This window comes from Lagopus leucura, unplaced genomic scaffold, assembly GCF_019238085.1.
Source record: "Lagopus leucura isolate 7727_CA_CO unplaced genomic scaffold, USGS_WTPT01 Super-Scaffold_100004, whole genome shotgun sequence".
In the NCBI taxonomy this organism is placed as follows: Eukaryota; Metazoa; Chordata; class Aves; order Galliformes; family Phasianidae; genus Lagopus; species Lagopus leucura.
Window position 1 is genome coordinate 29,193,066 of NW_024962264.1, and position 19,990 is coordinate 29,213,055.

At 48.4% G+C, this 19,990-nt stretch overlaps 1 protein-coding gene across 1 annotated transcript; it reads left to right on the forward strand.

Annotated features, from left to right (window-relative positions):
• Positions 1 to 257: 257 nt before the first annotated feature.
• On the forward strand, positions 258 to 19,918 carry MFHAS1 (multifunctional ROCO family signaling regulator 1). Its single transcript, XM_042871695.1, has 2 exons — positions 258 to 3,360; positions 19,788 to 19,918. The coding sequence occupies exons 1-2, from the start codon at positions 258 to 260 to the stop codon at positions 19,916 to 19,918; spliced, it is 3,234 nt and encodes a 1,077-aa protein (XP_042727629.1).
• The last annotated feature ends 72 nt before the right edge of the window (positions 19,919 to 19,990 follow it).

A 19,990-nucleotide genomic window follows, 5' to 3' on the forward strand; every position in this document is an offset into this window, starting at 1 on the left:
TACCGCCGCCCCCCGGAGGAGGTGGCACACGAGGCCCTCCTCGGCGCCGCTCTCGGTCGGGGCTGCCCTACGGGCGGGCCGTGCCCGTGTCCCGCCCCCGGCGGGGCGGTGGCGGCTACGTGCGCGGGGCGGTGCGGCGCGGCTGGCGGTGCCGGCGCGGAGCCGCGGTTCGCCCCGAGCCCCGGCCGCGCCCATGGCGAGCAGCAGCGGCGGCGGCAGGTAGGGCGGGCGGGCGGCGCGGGGCCCGCTCCCCGGTCATGGCTCAGACGGAGCCCCCGAAGGCGGCGCGGCTGTGGCGCGACGCCGCCCTGCGCGTTCGGAAGCTGCGGGGCGGCCCCGACGAGCCCGATCCGGAGCCGGACGAGGGGCCTCCGGGGGGGCCGCCGTCGCCCGCGGCCCGCCGCCCGCCGTTGGGAGAGCTGGAGGCGCTGAACCTGAGCGGGCGGGGGCTGGAGGAGCTGCCCGAGGAGGTGGGCGCCGCCCTGAGCGGGCTGCGGGTGCTCAGCCTGCGGCGCAACCGGCTGTGCCGCCTGCCCGCCGCCGCCCTGCGGCACCTGGGCCGCCTGGCAGAGCTGGACCTCAGCCACAACCGGCTGCGGGGCCTGGGCGACGGCAGGGCGCTGGCGGGGCTGCGGGGCCTGTGCAAGCTGAGCCTCAGCCACAACGAGCTGGGTGCCGAGAGCCCCGGCCTGCCGCCCCGCCTGGCCGAGCTGGCCCGCCTCGAGGAGCTCGACCTCAGCTTCAACCGCCTGCGCCGCCTGCCCGAGGGCTTGGGCTGCCTGCGGCACCTCCGCGCCCTCGACATCGACCACAATCTGCTGCCCTGCTTCCCCACCCCGCTGCTGGAGCTTGCCGCCTTGGAGGAGCTCGACTGCTCTGGCAACCGGCACCTGGGAGCCCTGCCCGAGGGCATCGCCGCCCTGCGCCACCTCAAGATCCTCTGGCTGAGCGGCACGGGCCTGTCGTCCCTACCTGAGGGCCTCTGCCAGCTGGGTGCCCTGGAGAGCCTTATGCTGGATGGGAACCAGCTGCGGACTCTGCCCGCCGGCTTCAGTGGCTTGCAGCGGCTCAAGATGCTGAACCTCTCCTCCAATTTGCTGGGTGAGTTCCCTGCTGCCATCCTGGCACTGCCAGGGCTGGAGGAGCTCTACCTGAGCCGCAACCAGCTTGCTGTGCTGCCTCCTCACCTCTGCCAGCTCCGCCAGTTGCGCACTCTCTGGCTGGACAACAACCGCATCCGCTACCTGCCCGACTCCATCGTGCTCCTGCACAGCCTGGAGGAGTTGGTCCTGCAAGGCAACCAGATTGCCATCCTGCCCGAGGGCTTCGGGCAGCTCTCCCGTGTCACCCTGTGGAAGATCAAAGATAACCCCCTCATCCAGCCTCCCTATGAGGTCTGCATGAAAGGCATCCCCTACATTGCAGCCTACCAGCAGGAGCTGGCCCACTCCCAGCCTGCTCTCAAACCCCGCCTCAAGCTGGTCCTCATGGGTCTGAAGGACGCTGGCAAGACCCTGCTGAGACGATGCTTGATGGAGGAGGATGGGCAGAAGGAGGATGCAGGAAGCCTGGAAGCAGGGAGCACCCAGCCCCGAGGGTGCCCTGGGCAACAGCAGGATAGTGGGAGAGCAGTGGGATGCTGTGCTGTCCCTGAGGATGCTTCCGAGCGGCGGGGCATATGCTCTCACGTGCCATCCCACCAAGGGAAAGGAGAAAGGCCGTGCTCTGCGCCCTCACTGCCTCCAGATGCCTCCCAGGTTTCATCAGGACTGCGACTGTCGGGCAGCAAGGGCATTGAGGTGATGGACTGGACTGCAGATGCAGAGAGGGGTTTGACATTCATTGTGTATGAGCTGGCAGGGGACCCGACCTACGATGTGATCCAGTCCTTCTTCCTTTCTCCCGGAGCGCTCTATGTGCTGGTGGTAAATCTGAGTGCCTACGTCCCTCAGCACTTCTACCCCTCCGTGGGCTATTTCTTGCACTGGCTGGGTTCCAAGGTGCCCCACGCTGTGGTGTGCATGGTGGGAACCCATGCTGACCTCTGTGCTGAGCGGGAGTTGGAAGAGAAGTGCCTGGACATTCATCACCAGATTGCCCAGCAGGAAAAGAGGGATGCTGAGGGCCTCCAGAGCCTTGTCCAGCAGGTAGATGAGGCTCTGGGACAGGACTTTGACCTGCGCTGCTCCAGCCCTCACACTGCCTTTTATGGGGTCTCAGACAAGAACTTGAGGCGAAAAAAAGCCCAGTTTCAATATCTTCTCAACCACCGGCCTCAGATCCTCTCTCCTGTGCTGCCTTTCAGCTGTTGGGACCACTGCCAGGTGCGTCGCCTGCGGGACAAGCTCCTCTCAGTGGCTGAGCACCGTGATATCTTCCCGAACCTGCACCGGGTGTTGCCCAAGTCCTGGCAAGTGCTGGAAGAGCTGCACTTCCAGCCACAGGCTCAGCAGCTGTGGCTGAGCTGGTGGGACTCTGCCCGGCTGGGCTTGCAGGCAGGCCTGACGGAGGACCGGCTGCAGAGCGCCCTGTCCTACCTGCACGAGAGCGGGAAGCTGCTGTACTTTGAGGAGCACCTCACACTGCGGGAGTACGTGTTCCACAACCTGCCACGACTCATCGACATCCTCAATGTTTTCTGCCAGCGGGATGCCACTGTGCTGCTCCAGAAACTGCTCAGTGACACCCACGTTGATGAGCTGAGGGCCACTCAGCTCCATCATTACGTGGAGGGCTTCTTGCTGCACGGCCTCCTCCCTGCCCACGTTATCCGCCTCCTCCTCAAACCCCATATCCAGAGCCGGGAGGACCTGCAGCTCATCCTGGAGCTGCTGGAGAAGATGGGGCTCTGTTACTGTGTCAACAAACCCAAATCTAAGCCTCTAAATGGGGCGACCGCTTGGTACAAGTTTCCATGCTACGTGAAGAATGAGGTGCCCCATGCGGAGGCGTGGATCAATGGTGCCAATCTGAGTGGCCAGTCATTTGTGGTGGAGCAGCTGCAGATTGAGTACAGCTTTCCCTTCATTTTCCCACCCGGCTTGTTTGCGCGCTACAGCGTCCAGATCAACAGCCACGTGGTTCAGCGCTCAGATGGCAAATACCAGATCTATGCCTACCGGGGGAAGGTGCCGGTGGGGGTGAGCTACCGGCCTGCCCGGGGAGCCCTGCAGCCAGATACACTGTCTATTGCTAGCCACGCGTCCCTACCAAATATCTGGACAGCTTGGCAAGCTATTACTCCCTTAGTGGAAGAACTGAATGTCCTGCTCCAGGAATGGCCGGGCCTGTACTACACTGTGCACGTCCTCTGTTCAAAGTGCCTTAAAAGAGGGTCACCCAACCCACACAGTTTTCCAGGTAAGGCACGACCAAGCTTGCCTGTCACCCCTTCTGGGGCTTTGTGCCTTCTTTGAGGGGATTCTGCCACGTTTATGTGAGCTTGATCTTTACTTATCCCACCCTCCCCCCTCTCTGTCTCCCTTTCCTGATGACTTGAGTCATATAAGAAAATATTAGGGTAGCTCCAAGGAGATAGGCTTAAAATAACCCTATTCTGAGATAGGGGAATGCTATGCCTGCCTTTGCCCAGGCCTTTTTTCTCTGCTTTTTGGGTTCTTGTCCTAAGCAGTGGTCATCCATTGTTGGGAAGACCCTATCCTATGCTGATACTGATTTCCTTGAATGGCTCAACATTTTTTCTTAAGTCCTTTATCCTGCAGCTTCACCTTCTTTGGAGCTGTTTGTAAACACAGAGATGGCTGATAGCACCTTGGTGTCCCCACTCCCACCCAAAAGCATTCCTCTGAGTGCAGGAAAGCTCCTGGTGGTACACAGTGGCCACGCTGATCTTTGTAGCCCCTTCTCATGCCCTCTTTTTTAGAAGAGCCTCTGACTCTAGGAAGAGGCATTTCTCCGTGCAAAGAGAAAGATGCTCCATCTTCTTTCTTTAGGTCTCTCACCTGAAAGCATTTCCCAGACTTTGCACTTGGGTGCTATTATTTCTTAATAAATACATATTTTTTTTCCTTCCCCTTTCTCTCTTCTTCTAATGAAAAAATCATAATCTGTCTCCTCTGTCATGTGACTAGCCATAGTGCTTTTTAAATCTTTTGCCTATAAACTCATTATTTTATGAGCATTGTTTTCCAGCAGCATCTGTTTTACTTTTGCATATGCTTCCTGACCTGCATCCTCCTGATCCTCTGGGTTTGCTTTGGGGTTTGCTGATGTTTGTATCTGTTTGAAATGAACATCCACATCAGCATACATTTTTATACACCTCCCCCCCTACCCCCCCTTCACCCCACTTCGGAAGTGTGTTGAAGCATTCCTTATTTACAGGTAACCTGAAATTGTGAGGGAACTGGAGTATGTGCTAAGTTAAAGCAAGCAGTGATGCTGGATGGGTTTGTAGGCAATGTGAATCATAGAGCCACAGAATCATTTGAGTCAGAATGGGCCTTTAAAGGTCATCTAGTCTAACTTCCGTATAATGAACAGGGACGTCTAGAGCTACATCACGATAGCAGGGTGTGTTTAGATATTTGTTTTATTAGCTGATTTCATCCCCTAAATATCTTTTTGTAAGGAGCATTGGACTCAGGGTGAGGGAAACCCTGACTATGTGAATAGGGAAGTGGCGCTTTCATGGTCTTGCTGCTGACATGCTCAAGGCAATGTGATCTGCTTTCAGAAAAAAAGAAAAAAACCCTAAAAATAGCTAAGAGAGCAACCAGTATGTTTGGGTATTAGCGTGGATATTGAAGATTCAGCTTTTGATGAAATCAGACCCGCAGTCACGCATCATTTCCATGAGTGTGTGTTTCACAACTGATCTTTTATGACCCCATGGAGCTGCAGTTAAATGAGAAACCTGCTTGTCTGCTTGGGTGTTATTTAAATGGAGCCTGGCTATGACTTGTGTTGAGTGAAAAATGCAACCCCCCAACCATTTGGAAGGGTATAGCCTGCATGCCTGCATTTGATCCAAAACAATATCTTTGCTGTAGATATGCTCTGCGAATAAGAGAGCGCTTAGCATCTCTGTGGGAATCGTGAAGCAGTGGGGCTTTTCCCCCCAACTTTGTTGAATGGGAGGTGTGAATATTTAAAGTCACAGTGCTCTCATGTGAGCGTGTCGTGGTTGGTGTCACTTGTGACAGCATGTGGGAAGGAGATGGTTCCAGTGTTACGTGTAGCGATGAAGATGTCTGTGTTTCTTTCCAAGCTCTTGCAGCGGAAATCCTGGCAATTGCAGTGCTGCTAATTCTGAAGTAGGTCTGTGGTCTTTTTAGGACTTCACTGAAGAAATGCTTTGCAGGCTGTTGACCTTAATAAGGGAAATATTTCTGAGAAGACGCTGCCAAATTTGTGCTCAGAATTGGAAGTGTAGTCTGGCTGTGTCTGCTTTGTGCAGTCTGTGTCGTCATTCGTGAAATCGATGGTGCATTTTTGCCATCCAACATTTTTGTTGGAATCCCCTTCCAAGAGGGGATTTGCCTGTTCAAGAGTTGAGGGTTAATCCTTGCTTCTACTCCGAACCTGCTTGTGCATGTTTTCATTGTTTAATACACAGAAATCCTTCAAGTACAACATAGCGTGTGCAGTAACAGTTAATAAGAATTGAAATTCTGGGCTTGGTCTTCTGAAGGTTTATTGCAAACAAACTATGAATAAAAATGATCTAAAAAGGACCTGACAGAATCCTTTTAAGGAAGCTTTCTTGTTTGAAATGGCTTTGTAGTTGGGTGAATCAGTAACCGAATTGGCATCCGAGTTGGAATCTGTGTGCTTGGAGGCTGCAGTCATCTGCTCAACCAGTAAGTGCTGTGTTGAATGTTCGAGTGTTTTTTTTTTCCTTTATGTTTGCACTATGTATAAATAAAAGGATCTTTTCCAGGCTAAAGGAGACAAACCCTTGCACGTACTGACCAAAAAAAAATTGTTTGCCATGTCAAGAAGATGAGACCTTTGTTGGATTGTCACAGACGCTGTGAAATGCTATGAGTCTGTGTGTGATTTGATGTTCCTGGAACAAAGGTCTTGTGGATGGTGGTAGAGACAAAGGATGGACTGTGGACCTTACCTCAGGTTCTTCTGAGCTATGCTACACACAACGCATTCTTAAGCCTTATGTGGCCCGTTGGGCTGGGATGCAGTTCTGTTTGTGGAATGACTTGCTTTTTTTTCCTGCCTGTGAAGTTGCCTGTATGAACATAGGTAAAAGAAAGCCAAGAGCTGTGTCTGCTTCAGGAAACTCACAAGATACTCTTTCAAACAGGACAGAATCATTTTCACAGATAAAAATGTGCCAGCAAGTGGAAAGCTATGGGCAGATAAACCGTGTGTGATGCTTTCTCAGCCTGTCCTAATAGGAGAGATGCTGCAGTCCCTTTATCATGGTTTGGCCCTTTGTTGTACTCCCTCCTGTGTGCCCACATCTCTCCTGTACTAAGGGCCTGGACTGGACCCAGTACTCAGGGTGCAGCCTCACTAGTGCTGAGCAGAGGGGAAGGATTCTGTCCTGCTGGTAATGCTTTGCCTCATGCAACCTAGAGCACCATCAACCTTCTGAGTGACAGGACACATAACTGACTTGCATCCAGCGTAGTGTCTTCCAGAACCCCAGGTCTTTTCTGGGGAGCTACTTCCAGCTCGTGCCCCCAGCTTGTCCTGAGGCCTGGGAGATCACAAGTCTCTATTCCATCCTTGCTTCAGAGTCAAAGGGAAGCGTGAATTCCCATGGTGACTGGGATGGAGTCATGAGATGGCAAGATTTCGCTTTGTCATGTTATAGAGTCCTGCGTAAAGTGGAAAAGGAACAGGTGGGACTGGTTTTCTCAACAAGGGTCAGAAGCTGCTCCCAAGTTTGAGCAAGCCTCCGAATGAAAGACTCATGTCAGGTGTCTAATTGTTCTTTTAATTAAATTATAAGCAGTTGGCTTTTTTTGCAAGGTGGAGCAATACCTCTTAGCTACAGAGCCTGATGTTAGCATGTGGCAGCATTTTCTCATCCCTGTTTGAGGATGGAATTTATTTTTTTTCTCCTTATTTTCAAATTAGATGCTTCATCATTTTGAGGCTGTTACAACTCCTCTAAAAAGCGCCCAGCACAGTGTGAATATTGGGCACCAGTTGTCTGGATGGCAGGATAATGTTGAGCAGGACCCCACCAGTCAGGAGTAAAACAGGGCTGTAATGAAGGAAACAAGCTTACAAGCTGCAGTTGGGTTGTTACAATAATGATGTGCATAGTAGCCAGATTCTAATTTGTATCTCCTGCTCTCAAAGCCTGGGGAAATGGGTTGGTGGTTTTAATGGGCGTCTCACTTAGCAAAGCTTCTCCCCAAGCTGTTTGTTCCTTAACTACACATCTGGACCTACTTCATTCCACGTGGAGAGTCACCTCTGGACTTGGACTTGGAGCTGCCATCAGTGACCCAGGGAAATGCTAGGTTTGGGTGTGTGCATCTTTGGTTTGGTTCGGTTAGTGAAGAAATGCTGATGTTTTGGCCTTCAATGCATTACTTTTTTTTTCCCCAATTTTTTTTTTTTTTCAATTGCTGCTATTTCACTTTGCAGGAAATGACCTGTAAGAGAGGTGCTTAGTACCAAATGGTTTTTTGTGCCATTGCGAGAGAGCTGTTCAAAAATGAGTGACTGTAAGTGTTAGTGGTTGCTCAGATCAAATACTAGTGCAGGTTTTCTCCTTTCCAGAGTCATCTGCTTTGTGTTCCATGCACAGGTATCCTGAAACATGCTTTAGTTCCTGCTATCTGCATGCACTTTTGGTGAAAACAAAACACTTAGAAGTGGGAACTTTTCCCATGTGAGTTTGGTCATGTCCTGTCACGTGTGTTTCACATGTGTGTTTCACATGCATGATAAAAATGCTGCAGAACATAATACATTTAGGAAAGGCTGTACTCTTTTTCTTGTGACAGGAATCCTCACGCTGATGTCAGCTTTCCATATTTAAGGAGCTATAGGAAGTCTATGCATCTTGGAGAGGAAAGCTCGAATGTGCAAGTATTTTGCAAGGTCCTTTCACCTATCAGGAGAAGATGGTGGGAGTCTGCCAGTGTTGAATCCCCGTTGTTTGGTATTGTGCACCTTACTTGACACTGGGGTAGAGCTCTGGAAAAAAACAAGCATCACTTTAAATGTGGAACATGGATAAATCTGTCTGGTAGTTAGTTCTGCACAGTGCCGTGTTTTGTCTTTGCAGTATTGAGCAGGTAGCTGTGGGCAGCCTTGCATGCTACTCACTAAGTAGTGATCTGTTAATGGTAGCACAGGCCAGTTGTTTGGCTCCTAAAAGCAGTTTGCCAGGAGAGAAAATGTACATAATGAAAAGCCCTGTGTCGGTTGTAAAATTACCAAAAGTAGAAACCCAGGCTGCCTGCTTGCAAAACCCAGCGGCAGCAATTGAATTTCATTTGGGATGTTCAGCTGCAGTGACTTTGAGGTTCTGCTGTAGCAAGTTGAGGTCATGCTGTACTTGTGGTATTTTCCTGGCCACAGCTCAGACCTGCATACTCTGGTCATGCCAAAGCTGTTGGTGGCATCGATGCACACTCACAAGCACATGGTCAGTGGCAACTTGCTGGTGGCCAGTGGATGGAGGCCAGGATTGCCCTGAGCTGTTTGCACTGGTTGTGGTTTAATACATAAGCCTAACTGCAGATTATTTTTTTCTCCAGTTTATTCCCCAGTATTGCAGGGGCAAGTAACCTTCAGAGCAAGCAAACCTTCATCTCAAACCCTATTCTGACCCGTGTGTTTTTTCCACATGGTGGACTTGGAGATGATGCTTGCCTGGTCCAGGAAGGAGCTTTGTTATCACTGATCATCTAACTAGGAATAGTGATCCGTTTGGTAACACAGACATCTCATTTTGACCATGAAGGTGTTCATGTTTTTCTGCCCTCCATGCTGTCTTCATGTCTTTAAATGCTGTGTGAAGCTCACTAGTTCCTAAGCACATCCTCCTTCTCTAGTACATTATAGGGAAAAATAGCTTCACTGTCTGTGACTGCTAAACATTGCAGGATTATGTCCTCAACAGTGAAATGCAGCTGTACTTACTGCAGACTATAGAAGAGAATGATTCAAGGTATTGATGTCAAGTGCATTTGTTTTTCCTTAAAAAGGGCTGAGCAGCTGGGAGTCTGTCTGAATGGGACTTGGGCAGTGACAACAATGATGTGTCTGCTTCCTTTTGTAATTCCTCATCCTCTTCTCTGTGAAGTGGAGAGTGGCAAATAGAATCCCTCCCTTAGCAGGGGTCTTTAGTCCTGACTGGGCCCAGAGGAACCAGAGCAGATGAGAAACTGAGGATCCAATAGAGCTGCTGGCAGGTATGGATCTGTGGGGTGGAAGGTACCTTGCAGTTGGCAGACTCACCCAGGAGTTGCCCAGGGGAAAAGAGGAATTGTGCATCCAGACCAACCTGGTTTCAGACTGAGCAGTGTGTTGTGGTGTGGTGCCATCGCTCAACAGGGAACGCTTCCTAGACATAAACTGGTTTTAGAGAGCAATTTTGTGCTGGACAAGGCTGCTGGACATAGTCAGCCTTGCAGAGGATGCTTTGTGACTGGTTTCCAGAGAAGGGAGCCTGAAGCCAGCACCAGCCCTATTTCACCACGTTACACAACAAGGCAAGTTTCAGCTCCCTCTGCGTTTCTCTGGATCTTCCTTCTGAATACATTTTCTTTGAGATTTTGACACTCTTGTTTCAGATAATGATGCGCCTGCTGGATATTGAAAACTCTTGTGGCCAAATGACTCAAGATTATCAAAGTGGCTAAATTTAGGAAGTTGATCAAAAAGAGCTTCCCTTTCTTGTGATCTGACGTTACATTTTTCAGTTACTGTTATTTTTACTGTGGAACTGCTTACATCTGCTTTGGTTGAGCGCTAAGGTGGTGACTTAAAAGAAATCCATCCCTGTAAAATAATGCAGGTGTGCTGCAGTGTCAAGTCTTTGCAGTTCTTTTAAGCTTCTTGTAGCCAGCTATGCAGAATATTCAGTGGAGTTGATACCAGCCTCCCTCTAGCACTTCAGGCATCCCAACTCCTTGACTGTGTGAGCGCATTGCTTGGGGAATGAAACTCATGTGCTTTGACCTCATGGACAGCTCCAGTTGGTTCTTTGCACCTGAATTTGTGAGCGTTGGACAAGGGCTCTCCCTCACGTTGGTGAAGCCTGTGGTCTTGCATTAATGGCATTTTTTTTATACCAGAAAGTGAGAAGCTTGTCATTTCCCAGTGGAATATGCATGCACCCGAAGGGAGTCCTTCAGGCTCTAAGGTGATCATTATTGGATTTTGGGAAGATTTTCTCTGATGGTTGTGGAGGTGAATGTCTGCTGTGGTCAGCTTGGAGTCTCCTAGGAAAAGATGCTGAAATAAATCATAGAATCAAAGAATCATTTGAGTTGGAAGGGACCCTAAAAGGCCATCTAGTCCAACTCTTCTGCAGTGAGCAGGGCCACCTACAGCTACATCAGCTTGCTCAGAGCCTCGTCTAGCCTGAGCTTGAGTGTCTCCAGGGATGGGGCATCTACCACCTCTGGGCAACAAAAACTTTTCCCCCTGTCCTATTACAACAAACCTTGCTAAAGAGTCTGTCTCCTGCTTTCATAGGCCCTTATGGAAGCTGAAAGGCCGTTATCAGATCTCCGTGGAGCCTTATCCAAGCTGAACAAATGATCAGAAATTGAGTCTTATGTAGGCCTCTTCTCATTTGTCCTTCTAAAGCATAACCGAAGAGTTTTCTGGATGAAAGGAAACTTTGAGAGCCTTCCTTTGGGTCTTGAAAAAAGTAGTTCTCACTTCTTTTTGTAGCAGAAAGCTACTATGAAGCTTTTGAAGCTGCTTGTTATTTTTAACTTGTTCCTTTTACTCCTTTTAAATAAATCACGTCTTTCATCTACAGCAAGAAGAGAACCTAGCGCATAATGTTCATGCACACATGCGCATTTTGGAGTGCCTGCAGTGAAGCTAAACATGACTTTAAGCAAAGGTTGCCAAACAAGGCAAGGCTATGCTGCAAATTTGTGTTTCACACAGGGAACTGATTTTTAAACAGTAAAAACGTTTGGGCTGAACCAGGTGTGATGAGAGCAGGTGTTTGATGCTCTGCTTTAGGTAACACGATGGGCTGGCAGTGGGGGCAGGGCTGGCATTTTTGGCACCGTGCCTCACATATGCTGAGATGTGCTCCCCTTCAAAAGCTGCGATATTGCTCTGAAACAGCACCTCTAATAGAAAGCTATGTCACAAAACAGCCTCTTGTCTGCGAGCCTTGCATGTGGTTCTTCTCCTGTGGCCATCCAAGCAGTGCAGGTGAGTGCTGGGCTGGGAGCTGAGAGCTGCGGCACTTCTGCTGCTTGCTTGTGTACTGCTTTATCCCCCATTGCATAACGCAGCGTGATGCAGTTAATCTGGTCATCATTACAAAAGGATTTAAAACTGATTTTTTTATTCAGCAGTCATCTTGAATAAAGCCTTGCCTTGCTTGAAGGGCTGTTCTCCTGGTTGTACGTTTAAGAAAAATGCAGGAGGCTGAGAGATGGACAGGAACGAGTCCATGGAGAAGGAGCACGGGCACCTCTGGCTGCCAGGAATGTGCTGGGGAAGCCCAAAAACATGGGGCACGTTTCCTTTAGCACCAAGCCTGAAAAATCTTTAGATACACAAACAGGAACATCCAGTGTGACTGTATTTTGTTTGCATTTTTTTACTTACAAGCACACTTTTTTCAGAGGAGAAAGAAAGGCTCTTCTGGATCTTGTCTGGCTTGCACTCTCTCGGCTTGAGCCAAGAGCGGTTGCTCCTTGTTTTTCTTAGAACAGTACATTGTGTGAGTTTGTATGTGGTAGATTTGCATTCTTAGCTGTGCTGCTGCTTTGTGGAAAGCGCTCTAAGGTAACTCATGGCTTCTGAGCAGCCCTGAAGCATGCTGAAGCCCTGTCCTGGAGCCGCACTGCAGAGCATGCAGTCCCTGAGGAGGTGCAGGATGATATAGTGAAATGTTTCCCTGGGAGACTGATGAGTTCCTTACAGCCCCCAAGGCTCCCTCCTGATTCAGTGGCAAATGTGGCTGCTATGGGAGAAGTGCTTTTTAAGCAGCAAAGAAGGATGCTGCACTTTATTTGGGAGCACTAAGAGCCTGAGACCAGATGGCATTTAGCAGGTGATGAACTCTGCAGGAGTTAAGCAGCAAAACTATTGTTTCTGAACTCGCATGGCTTCTCATTTTGGAAGGCATTTCAGTGGAAGAATAAAAGGACCAAGAGTTGCATTCACCAGAGGTAGTAAAACAATCTATAATGTTGTCTGTAAATAAATGGTTTTCCATAGGGAAAATGTGTTTACAAGCAAAAGTGAGTTGCCACATTGATTTATAATTGTTAGTTGTCACTCATTTGGGTATTAGGGAACAAGAAGATTCAAAGAAAAGTGAGCAAATGATTGGAAATACTGGGGTTTCACTGAAAAAAAAAAAATAAAGAGGAAAAATAAATGTAAAAGATTAATCCTCATCTCTTCTGGAAAAGAGGACAAGAAGAAAAGATTTTGTGAAGCTCTCACTAGAAAAAGGACAGACAGAGCCTTGTTCTTGACCACTGAGCAGTGCAAATCTAGCAGCTTACTCCAACTTCAAAACCAGCAACTTTGTTAATAATAGAAGTACTTTAAATCGAATGGCAACTACTCAGCTGAAGCCGTACCTGCCCTCTGTTTGCAGTGTGGTGTTATTTATTAACCAGGAGAAACTGGGTGGCTGTAGAAAAAGTAGCGAGAAGACATTGTGCTCAAGTTGAGCACACATCTAAAATAAATCCTGTGATGTACGTGCACAGATCAAATTCCAAGGTAAAGTGGCTTCTTAATAGATTGAAATAGGGCTTCCCTTTCATCTTCAAGGGATGAGTATGAGTTGGTTCAATTAAGAGGTAAACCTGAATAGGAGTTGATTAGACTGTGCTCCTTAAACCAGTTGAATGTGGTGAAGGAATTCCCTCCTTTGCATAAGTGGGCTCCCTGTTTTTTTCTGAGGAATGGTATGCAGAGAGGGTTTAGAGTTTTGTGTGTGTATCTCACCTTAAATGATCTGGAGGTGAATACTTGCCATGCAGGTTTGAAAAAGCAGCTCCCTGCTCCAATTCATTTTACTGTTCACAATGTAGCCTTGGAATGGCCCTAAGGCAAGAAGAGCAACCATTGGAGCCAAGTTGCTTTTATCTGGGAGAAGTTTATTTAATCTCAGAAAAACTGTTGGGAAGAACAGGTACAGACACGTCTTGTGTGGGTTTTTTGTTTTTCTTTTTTTTTTCTTTTTTCTATTTCTCTCAGCCCTTGGCTAGCTTCTGCCCAAATTAAGTGTCTTAATGCTTGCCTCATTCCCCTCTGTGTCTAGTAGGTGGTCAGACTGAGACTGTCTTATCACTGGCTAGCAGTCCATAGGACAGAATCTGGTAAGCCTCTCATCTCTTTCATCCCTTCCAGGAGCTGGCTTTTTATGTTGCCAGATTTTAACATGTTGTGACCCAAATCCAGGGAGTTGGAGCTAGCAAGATGCTGACCAGTCCTGGTCACTCTGCAAACGTGGGAGAACGTTGCCTGTTTGCTTTGTTCATCGAAGTAATGGCTTTTAAAGCTTTTTTAGATTCCATTTTTCCCTTGAGTGGGACCTGCCACATTCTGAACATCTGGATGGAGGAGAAAGCTCAGCATGTCTTCTGTGCTGAGAATGTAATAGCGTTGAGCTTACTTTTCTTGAAAGATAGGCTGATAGCTGATGGGAACTGTTCATTTGAACTGGCTGAAGCTGCAATGTCTGATATTCAGGTGGCTGCTCTTGTGTGCAGCTCTGCTATTACTGGATGAGAGGAGCCAGACTAGTGCAGTTGGCAGCTGTCTCTCCAGCTGGTCCCTGCCTTGGCAGGATGAGAAAGTGCCCAGATATGGTTGAAGGGATGGAATTAAAAATAACCAAAAGGTAGTTTCTGGGTTTGGTTACTCAGTAACAGACCTCTTTCTATTTTGGGATGAAGATAATTCGCACTGAGCTTGTTATACTGTGACTCGCCCTTAAAATGCCTTGACAGTCAATTTCGTTCCAGCTAATAAGGTCCTAAAATGTTAATGAAGCAAATCAATTTTTCATGGCTTTGTATTGCAGTCATCTGAAAGAACTGTGTTGCAGCCTGCTGATTCCAGGATGCTTTTTAGGGCAGATATTAGAAGGGTGGCGAAATACTCAGCAATTTGGAGGATTTTTCATTTTCTGTTTCAGCTTTTTCCCAGCACCCACTCTTATTTTCCTGAGCCTTTTTTACTGTCCTATATATTTGTCCCCTTTGGCCGCCTCCTTTCTCCATTGTCTGCACTCATGAGCAGGGGCTGTTTGCTTCCACATGCCCCCTTGCACTGGGAAACACAAAGGTTGAGTGCCTGACAGGACAGGGGACAGTGAAGCTGGACAAGAGGGGCTTCTTATGCTGAAATACTATCTGAAATAGATGGAGGACAAAGCAGAGAAAAGGCATCACATTCATGTCAAAAATCAGTCTCCTCTCCTTCTGGCCCATCTGTTACTGAGATGGCAGTGCGGCTCCATGAAGTCTCTCTGTGAGCTGCAGAAAGAGGAGAGGGGTGTTGCACATTGATAGCTACCTGCACTGGCTTAGGCATTAGGTATTTCTGAGCTGCTTGTTTCATATCGTCAGAACAAGATAGAAGGGCTCAAACCTTCATGACTTCTCCTGAGGCCTCCATCTGGATGGAGTTATTTTGATTATTTGCTTCTACTGTCTCTTTTCTGGTTTGTGAGTATGGAGATGGGAAGTGTGAAATTGTCTGGTTCTGGAAATGCTGCTTTTTTGTTTTAATTGAGTTTCAGTTTCAGCTGTAATTACGTGGCCCTGAGAAAAATGTTATAAAATGATGTTTTGAGACAAACATAATGTAGTCCAAATTTTATTAGCATTAGTAGGGGTGAGCTCAAATAATTCATGTCAGAGAGACCACTGAGATGTAAATGAGATGCAAATTTGCATTTTGAATAATTGCCCTCCTTTATCCACTGTGTTGAGCATCTGAAATGCCTCTTACCCAAGTTCTCCACCTGGAGGTACACTCAGTCCAGTGTCAGATGCTTCCCCGGAGCTTTTGCAACCATAGAGTTGTGACAGTGTCCTCTTCTGCTGTGACAGTGAGATGTTAAGTGCTAGCTGACTGTCATGAATTGGTAAAGGAGGAGAGTGTATGGTGTTCCTCTGACCAAGCTGGCATTTGTGTGACCAAGTTTATGGCTAAACTTGAAGGTTGCAGTATCCAGGAGGGACATCTCTCCAGGATGTGTCTCACCAGGCTGGCTTTCAAGGAGGCCTTCAGAGCACCTGCCCCTTGGCACAGCTTCCCTCTAGGGTGATGGTTACAGGGCTTCTTGGGCATGAGGGGCAGCGTGGGTGATATCAACAAGGGCAGTGCTGGGGCCTGAGCTGAGCAGGGCACGGCCTCTGCAGTGGACCAAGGGCTCTCTAGTCTGGTGTGCTGTGGTTCTGTGTCCCAGCAGTCCTGGCTGGAAAGCAAATGAAAAGATAATTAAGTCCTCACTTGGAGGTCTCTATGCAACCCCCTTGCTACGAGCAGGGCCGTCCCCACAGATTGATAAGGTTGCTCAGGGCCGTGGAAATAAATGAAGGATAGTGCAGAGTTGTAACTTTCTATTTTTGTGCTTCAGATATAGACAGTGCTTTAAGACACAATTAAAAATTCATGCCAACAGAGAGTAGTGCTTTTTGGAGTGCAAACCTTGAGAATAAGTTTATGCATACTGCACAGCATCATTTGCAGGAAGCAGCTTATTCGTTTCATCCATGCCAAGAGTGGTAAAGATGAGATTTAAATGGCACGGAACAGAGGCAGGCTTGCTATGAGACACCATCTCCTTCTCCTTCCTGCTGCCAAGATGCCATGGAGATTTCTTATCCTCTGTGGAGCTGCAGAGTCCCAGCATGTGAGTGTAATGCTTGGGCTTACAGCAGAGGGGAAACGTGCCTATCCTGTGTTAGATTTAGTCAAAATGCGTATTTCAGATGTTGAACCCCAAGCAGTAAGCAGAGAAGCTACAGCTTTTCCAGCATAACCTCTTTGTGGCTATGTGGACGAAGGAGATAGAACTGCATGTGGGACCAGAGCACACCTTGGGGTACCCTGGTACCTGGGACTCTCTTGTGAACCCCACTGTCTGGCTGCAGTAGGATGGGCTTTGGCCTGCAGAAAATGTTGGAGTGTTTTATTCTGTAATTCTCTGAAGGGATGACCCAGAACCTCCTGCCACCCTTGTGGCTTAAAGACTTCAGCAGAGGAGAGGAATTTGGGATATGAAAGCAAAAGAGCAGTAGGGCTAGAGAAGCAAGCATATGATTGCAGCAGTTTGGGGGCATGGGATGGAGTGAGGGGCAGTGATGAGGCACGGCAGGATATAGGAATAAGTTCTGTGTTCCTGTCGTGAAACATAGCTGGTATATCAAGATCCCAAGAGAGAGAAGGATGTGCGCAGCAGCATGCAGCCATGGCTAGGATCCTGCCTGTCCACTGCTTGCTTGTTGTCCCAGACCCTTACTGACACCGTGGAAATGCCATTGGGCTGTACTGTGCAAATGTATTCTCCTGACAGCTCCAAGAGAAAGGAGATGGCCTGGCAGAGTGCAGCAAAGTCCCTCAGCCCTATGCCCTTGATGTAGTTCACTGACACGTGGACAGGGAGCCTTGTTCCACCTAGCATACCTGTGGCAGCGGGAGCTGTGTAGAAAATGCAGCAGAAGGCAAAAGGCCTGGGTGGGATTTTCCTTCCTTCGTGCAAAACCCTTCTGTCTGTTATACAGCCAAGTAGGCTTACAGCTGGGCTTGTCTGTCTGCCAGCATGGAGCAAATGAACACTGCTGCAAGTGCTTTCCTTTCTTACTGTCAGCGTCTCTCTGAAGCATCTGATCCGTCATGGGTATCTGGCATTTCATGGGTATTTCCTACAGGCCAGCAAAGTGTGCTTTGCAGCATGCATTGTCTGATTGATGGCAAAAGCTCTGAAGAAGTCATCTCAACCCAAATCACAACTCAAAAACAGAAGGAATAATGGGCCTGACTCTGCATTTGACCAAAAGCTGTACACCAGGAACACAGAAAGCAAATATGGCCATAAAAGTATCTTCCTTGTGTGGCGATACACAACTGCTCTCTGGTGCAGGCAGTTATCATCACCTGTCTGCAGACATTGGCCTGGCCCAGGTATCCAGCACGAGTTTGTGTCTGGACAACCTTTCAGAGCAGAGGCAGGACTGACGTTTGCAGCAAAATCTGTGACGCGCTTATGGAGGAGTGTGCAATCAAAATACAGACTGGCAGGTCTGTATGTAGGGTAGAGCAAGTACTGCAGGCATACACTGCTCTAGGTACAGCTATACATAAGTTAAACCAAGTAAATACCACCACATGCCAAGGATTTAGCTTTTTCCTTTGTACCAGTGCAATACTTCATTTGGTCTCCTCAGGCTCACTGCTGAGGTTTGTGCGAGCATGAAGCCAAGCTTCACTCAGGTTCACGGTGGCCTCAGTGGCAATCTACAAGGGAAGGTAGCGCTGTGATGAAAGGAATACTTGATTGAAGAGCGTGGGGAGAGGGTTGCATGCAAACCAGGCATCTATTTTACCCTGCAGCAATCTGTTCTGCATTTCTCCCCCTAAGGATTCTTGAAGTGGGGAGACAAAAATGGGAAGAAAGGCCTAAGCAGGCAGTCTTACTTCACTCCTCTGTTTTAAGATCTAATGGATATTAGCCCTGCCTTTAAAGCGCATAATGGTGTGCCAATGCCAATGTCATGATTCATGTTTCAGAACTGGTGTTTTCAGTACTGTTAGCAAAACTGCATCTGGGAAGTCTACCTGGGGCTGGAAACCTGGGAGGCACCGGGACATGGAGCCCTGTGGTGTGCATAGTTGGTGAGACACATCACTGCTTTCAACATGCGACAGCTCACATAATTGAGGACGCTGCCTTGTAGGTTTAACTTAGAATTGCAAATACTGTCACGATTAATCTGTCTTGGTGGCTTAAAAGCTTCTCTGCCACCTCAGGTTTGAGTGTGGGTGTGAGAGGAAGGTAGGCAGTCAAACCAAATGTGATTTCAGCTTCCAGACTGGGGGTTAAACTGGATCTGCTGGTCCCGAAGGTGGGCTCTCCTTCTGGAGGAGCTGTATTTGTTCCCTTCCAAACCCTTCTTGCTGCTTTGACGATACCAAGCAATGTCTTCTGAACCTGCTGAGTAAAACAAGGTTTTTCAGATGTGCTTTTTCACAAAAATAGGAAGAAAAGCATTCTGAGAAGTAAAGGAGAGTGGCATTTGGGGGGGCTTCAGGAATAGTGGGGCTGATTGCTAGTGTGCTATCCTGCACAGGTTGGGCTGTTGTTCTTGGAAGCCTGACTTTTCTTCTGTTTTTCCTGGGACACCAGGCAATCAAGGCCAGATACTTGGAGCCATTTTTCTGCTGTTCTTTGTTTAACAGCAGAAGGGTTTATTGCAAGTGCATTTTACAGTGGGGAAGTCCAAGGACTTGTGTTCTGCACAACATGCTGCAAGGGTGCCAGCTTGGCACTGGGACGGCAGAGCTGACGCAATTAATTCAGCAAAGGAATAACACATGCTGTGAGGAACCCCTGCTGTTCCTGACTCACAGGGCTGGTGTGGTCTCCATGAGGGAGCAGCTGACAGCTAGGATCTGGGATTTGCATGCTCAGCAGGGTATAGGGTGGCCCAGAGCCCTGGCAGGAAGTAATAGCAGTCCCACAGCAGCTGTGCCCAGGGAGAAGGGAATCCTATCGCCTATTTTGACTTTGCTTTTAAGTATTATTCTGGCAGCTGAAAGAGGCACACTGTGGCTGCTCAGCCATGGCAGGATAGCAGGATCACTCCAGCTCCTGGGTAGCTCCAAAAGGAACAGCTCAAAATTTTCAGAACTGGAGCCAACAATTGGATAGGCACAGTGACTAGGGTTGTTTGGGAATAAAGCAGGAGATACATAAGGGTCTAAAAAAGGTCAAGCATGTTGGTTTGAGGTCCCCCTTAGAATTTATTAGAGACAAAACACCAAAGTGATGCAAAAAACAATGTCTGTGGGTTCTCCTAAGCCATCTGCTTTCTGGCTTGTACCAAAGACGGTGGTCTTGGCATGGTCCCTGTAGCAACCTTCTGCTTGAACTGAGGGACAGATGCATTTTTGTGGGTGTGGATGGCTGTAGTATGCAGAGATGAACAATAAGACTTGTATCTGTAGCTTCATCTGTCTACTAATTATCCTGCTGATGCTTCTTCACGTCAGCTTCTTCCCTTGCGTGCAGCTTGAAGGTAGACTTCTGGATCCCATCTGCCCCCAAAGCCTAATTAAAACACCTACTCCTAAAAACGTCCCTCTCATTAGGCTCCACGTAGATGCTATGAATCCCTGAGGAGCTCTCAGATCTGTGTAGTGATTTAAAGCAGACACAGGAAAGATGGCAGATGTTACTTTTCTGAGGAGCAGTATGTCTGCAGGCTGTAATCATCAGGACGTTCACCATGGTTACGTGGATGAGACGTGCTGGGTTTGCAGGAGCAGGGAGCCCTCATATAGTGCTTACTTGCATTGATTGTGGATGTTTGTTTGGGGGGAAGGGCACGCTAAAAGGATGTCTAGCAAATACTTGCCTTATTCTTACTCTCTTCCTTTATTCACAGGAGAATTGCTGAGTCAGCCAAGACCGGAGGGACTGACGGAGATCATCTGTCCTAAGAATGGCAGCGAGCGAGTTAATGTTGCCTTGGTTTACCCCCCCACTCCTACTGTGATCAGCCCTTGTTCCAAGTAAGCCCTGAAAGCAGCCCCCACTCCTCTCAGTACACACCAGAAAGCCTATGTAAAATATGTCCTCACTAAGCAT

What these genes read in the sequence shown, in the direction of transcription:
- MFHAS1 (XM_042871695.1), top strand. Translation starts at nt 258, where the DNA reads ATGGCTCAGACGGAGCCCCCGAAGGCGGCGCGGCTGTGGCGCGACGCC. An exon ending in CAACCCACACAGTTTTCCAG is followed by an intron (nt 3,361 to 19,787) that starts GTAAGGCACGAC and finishes CTTTATTCACAG; the next exon opens with GAGAATTGCTGAGTCAGCCA.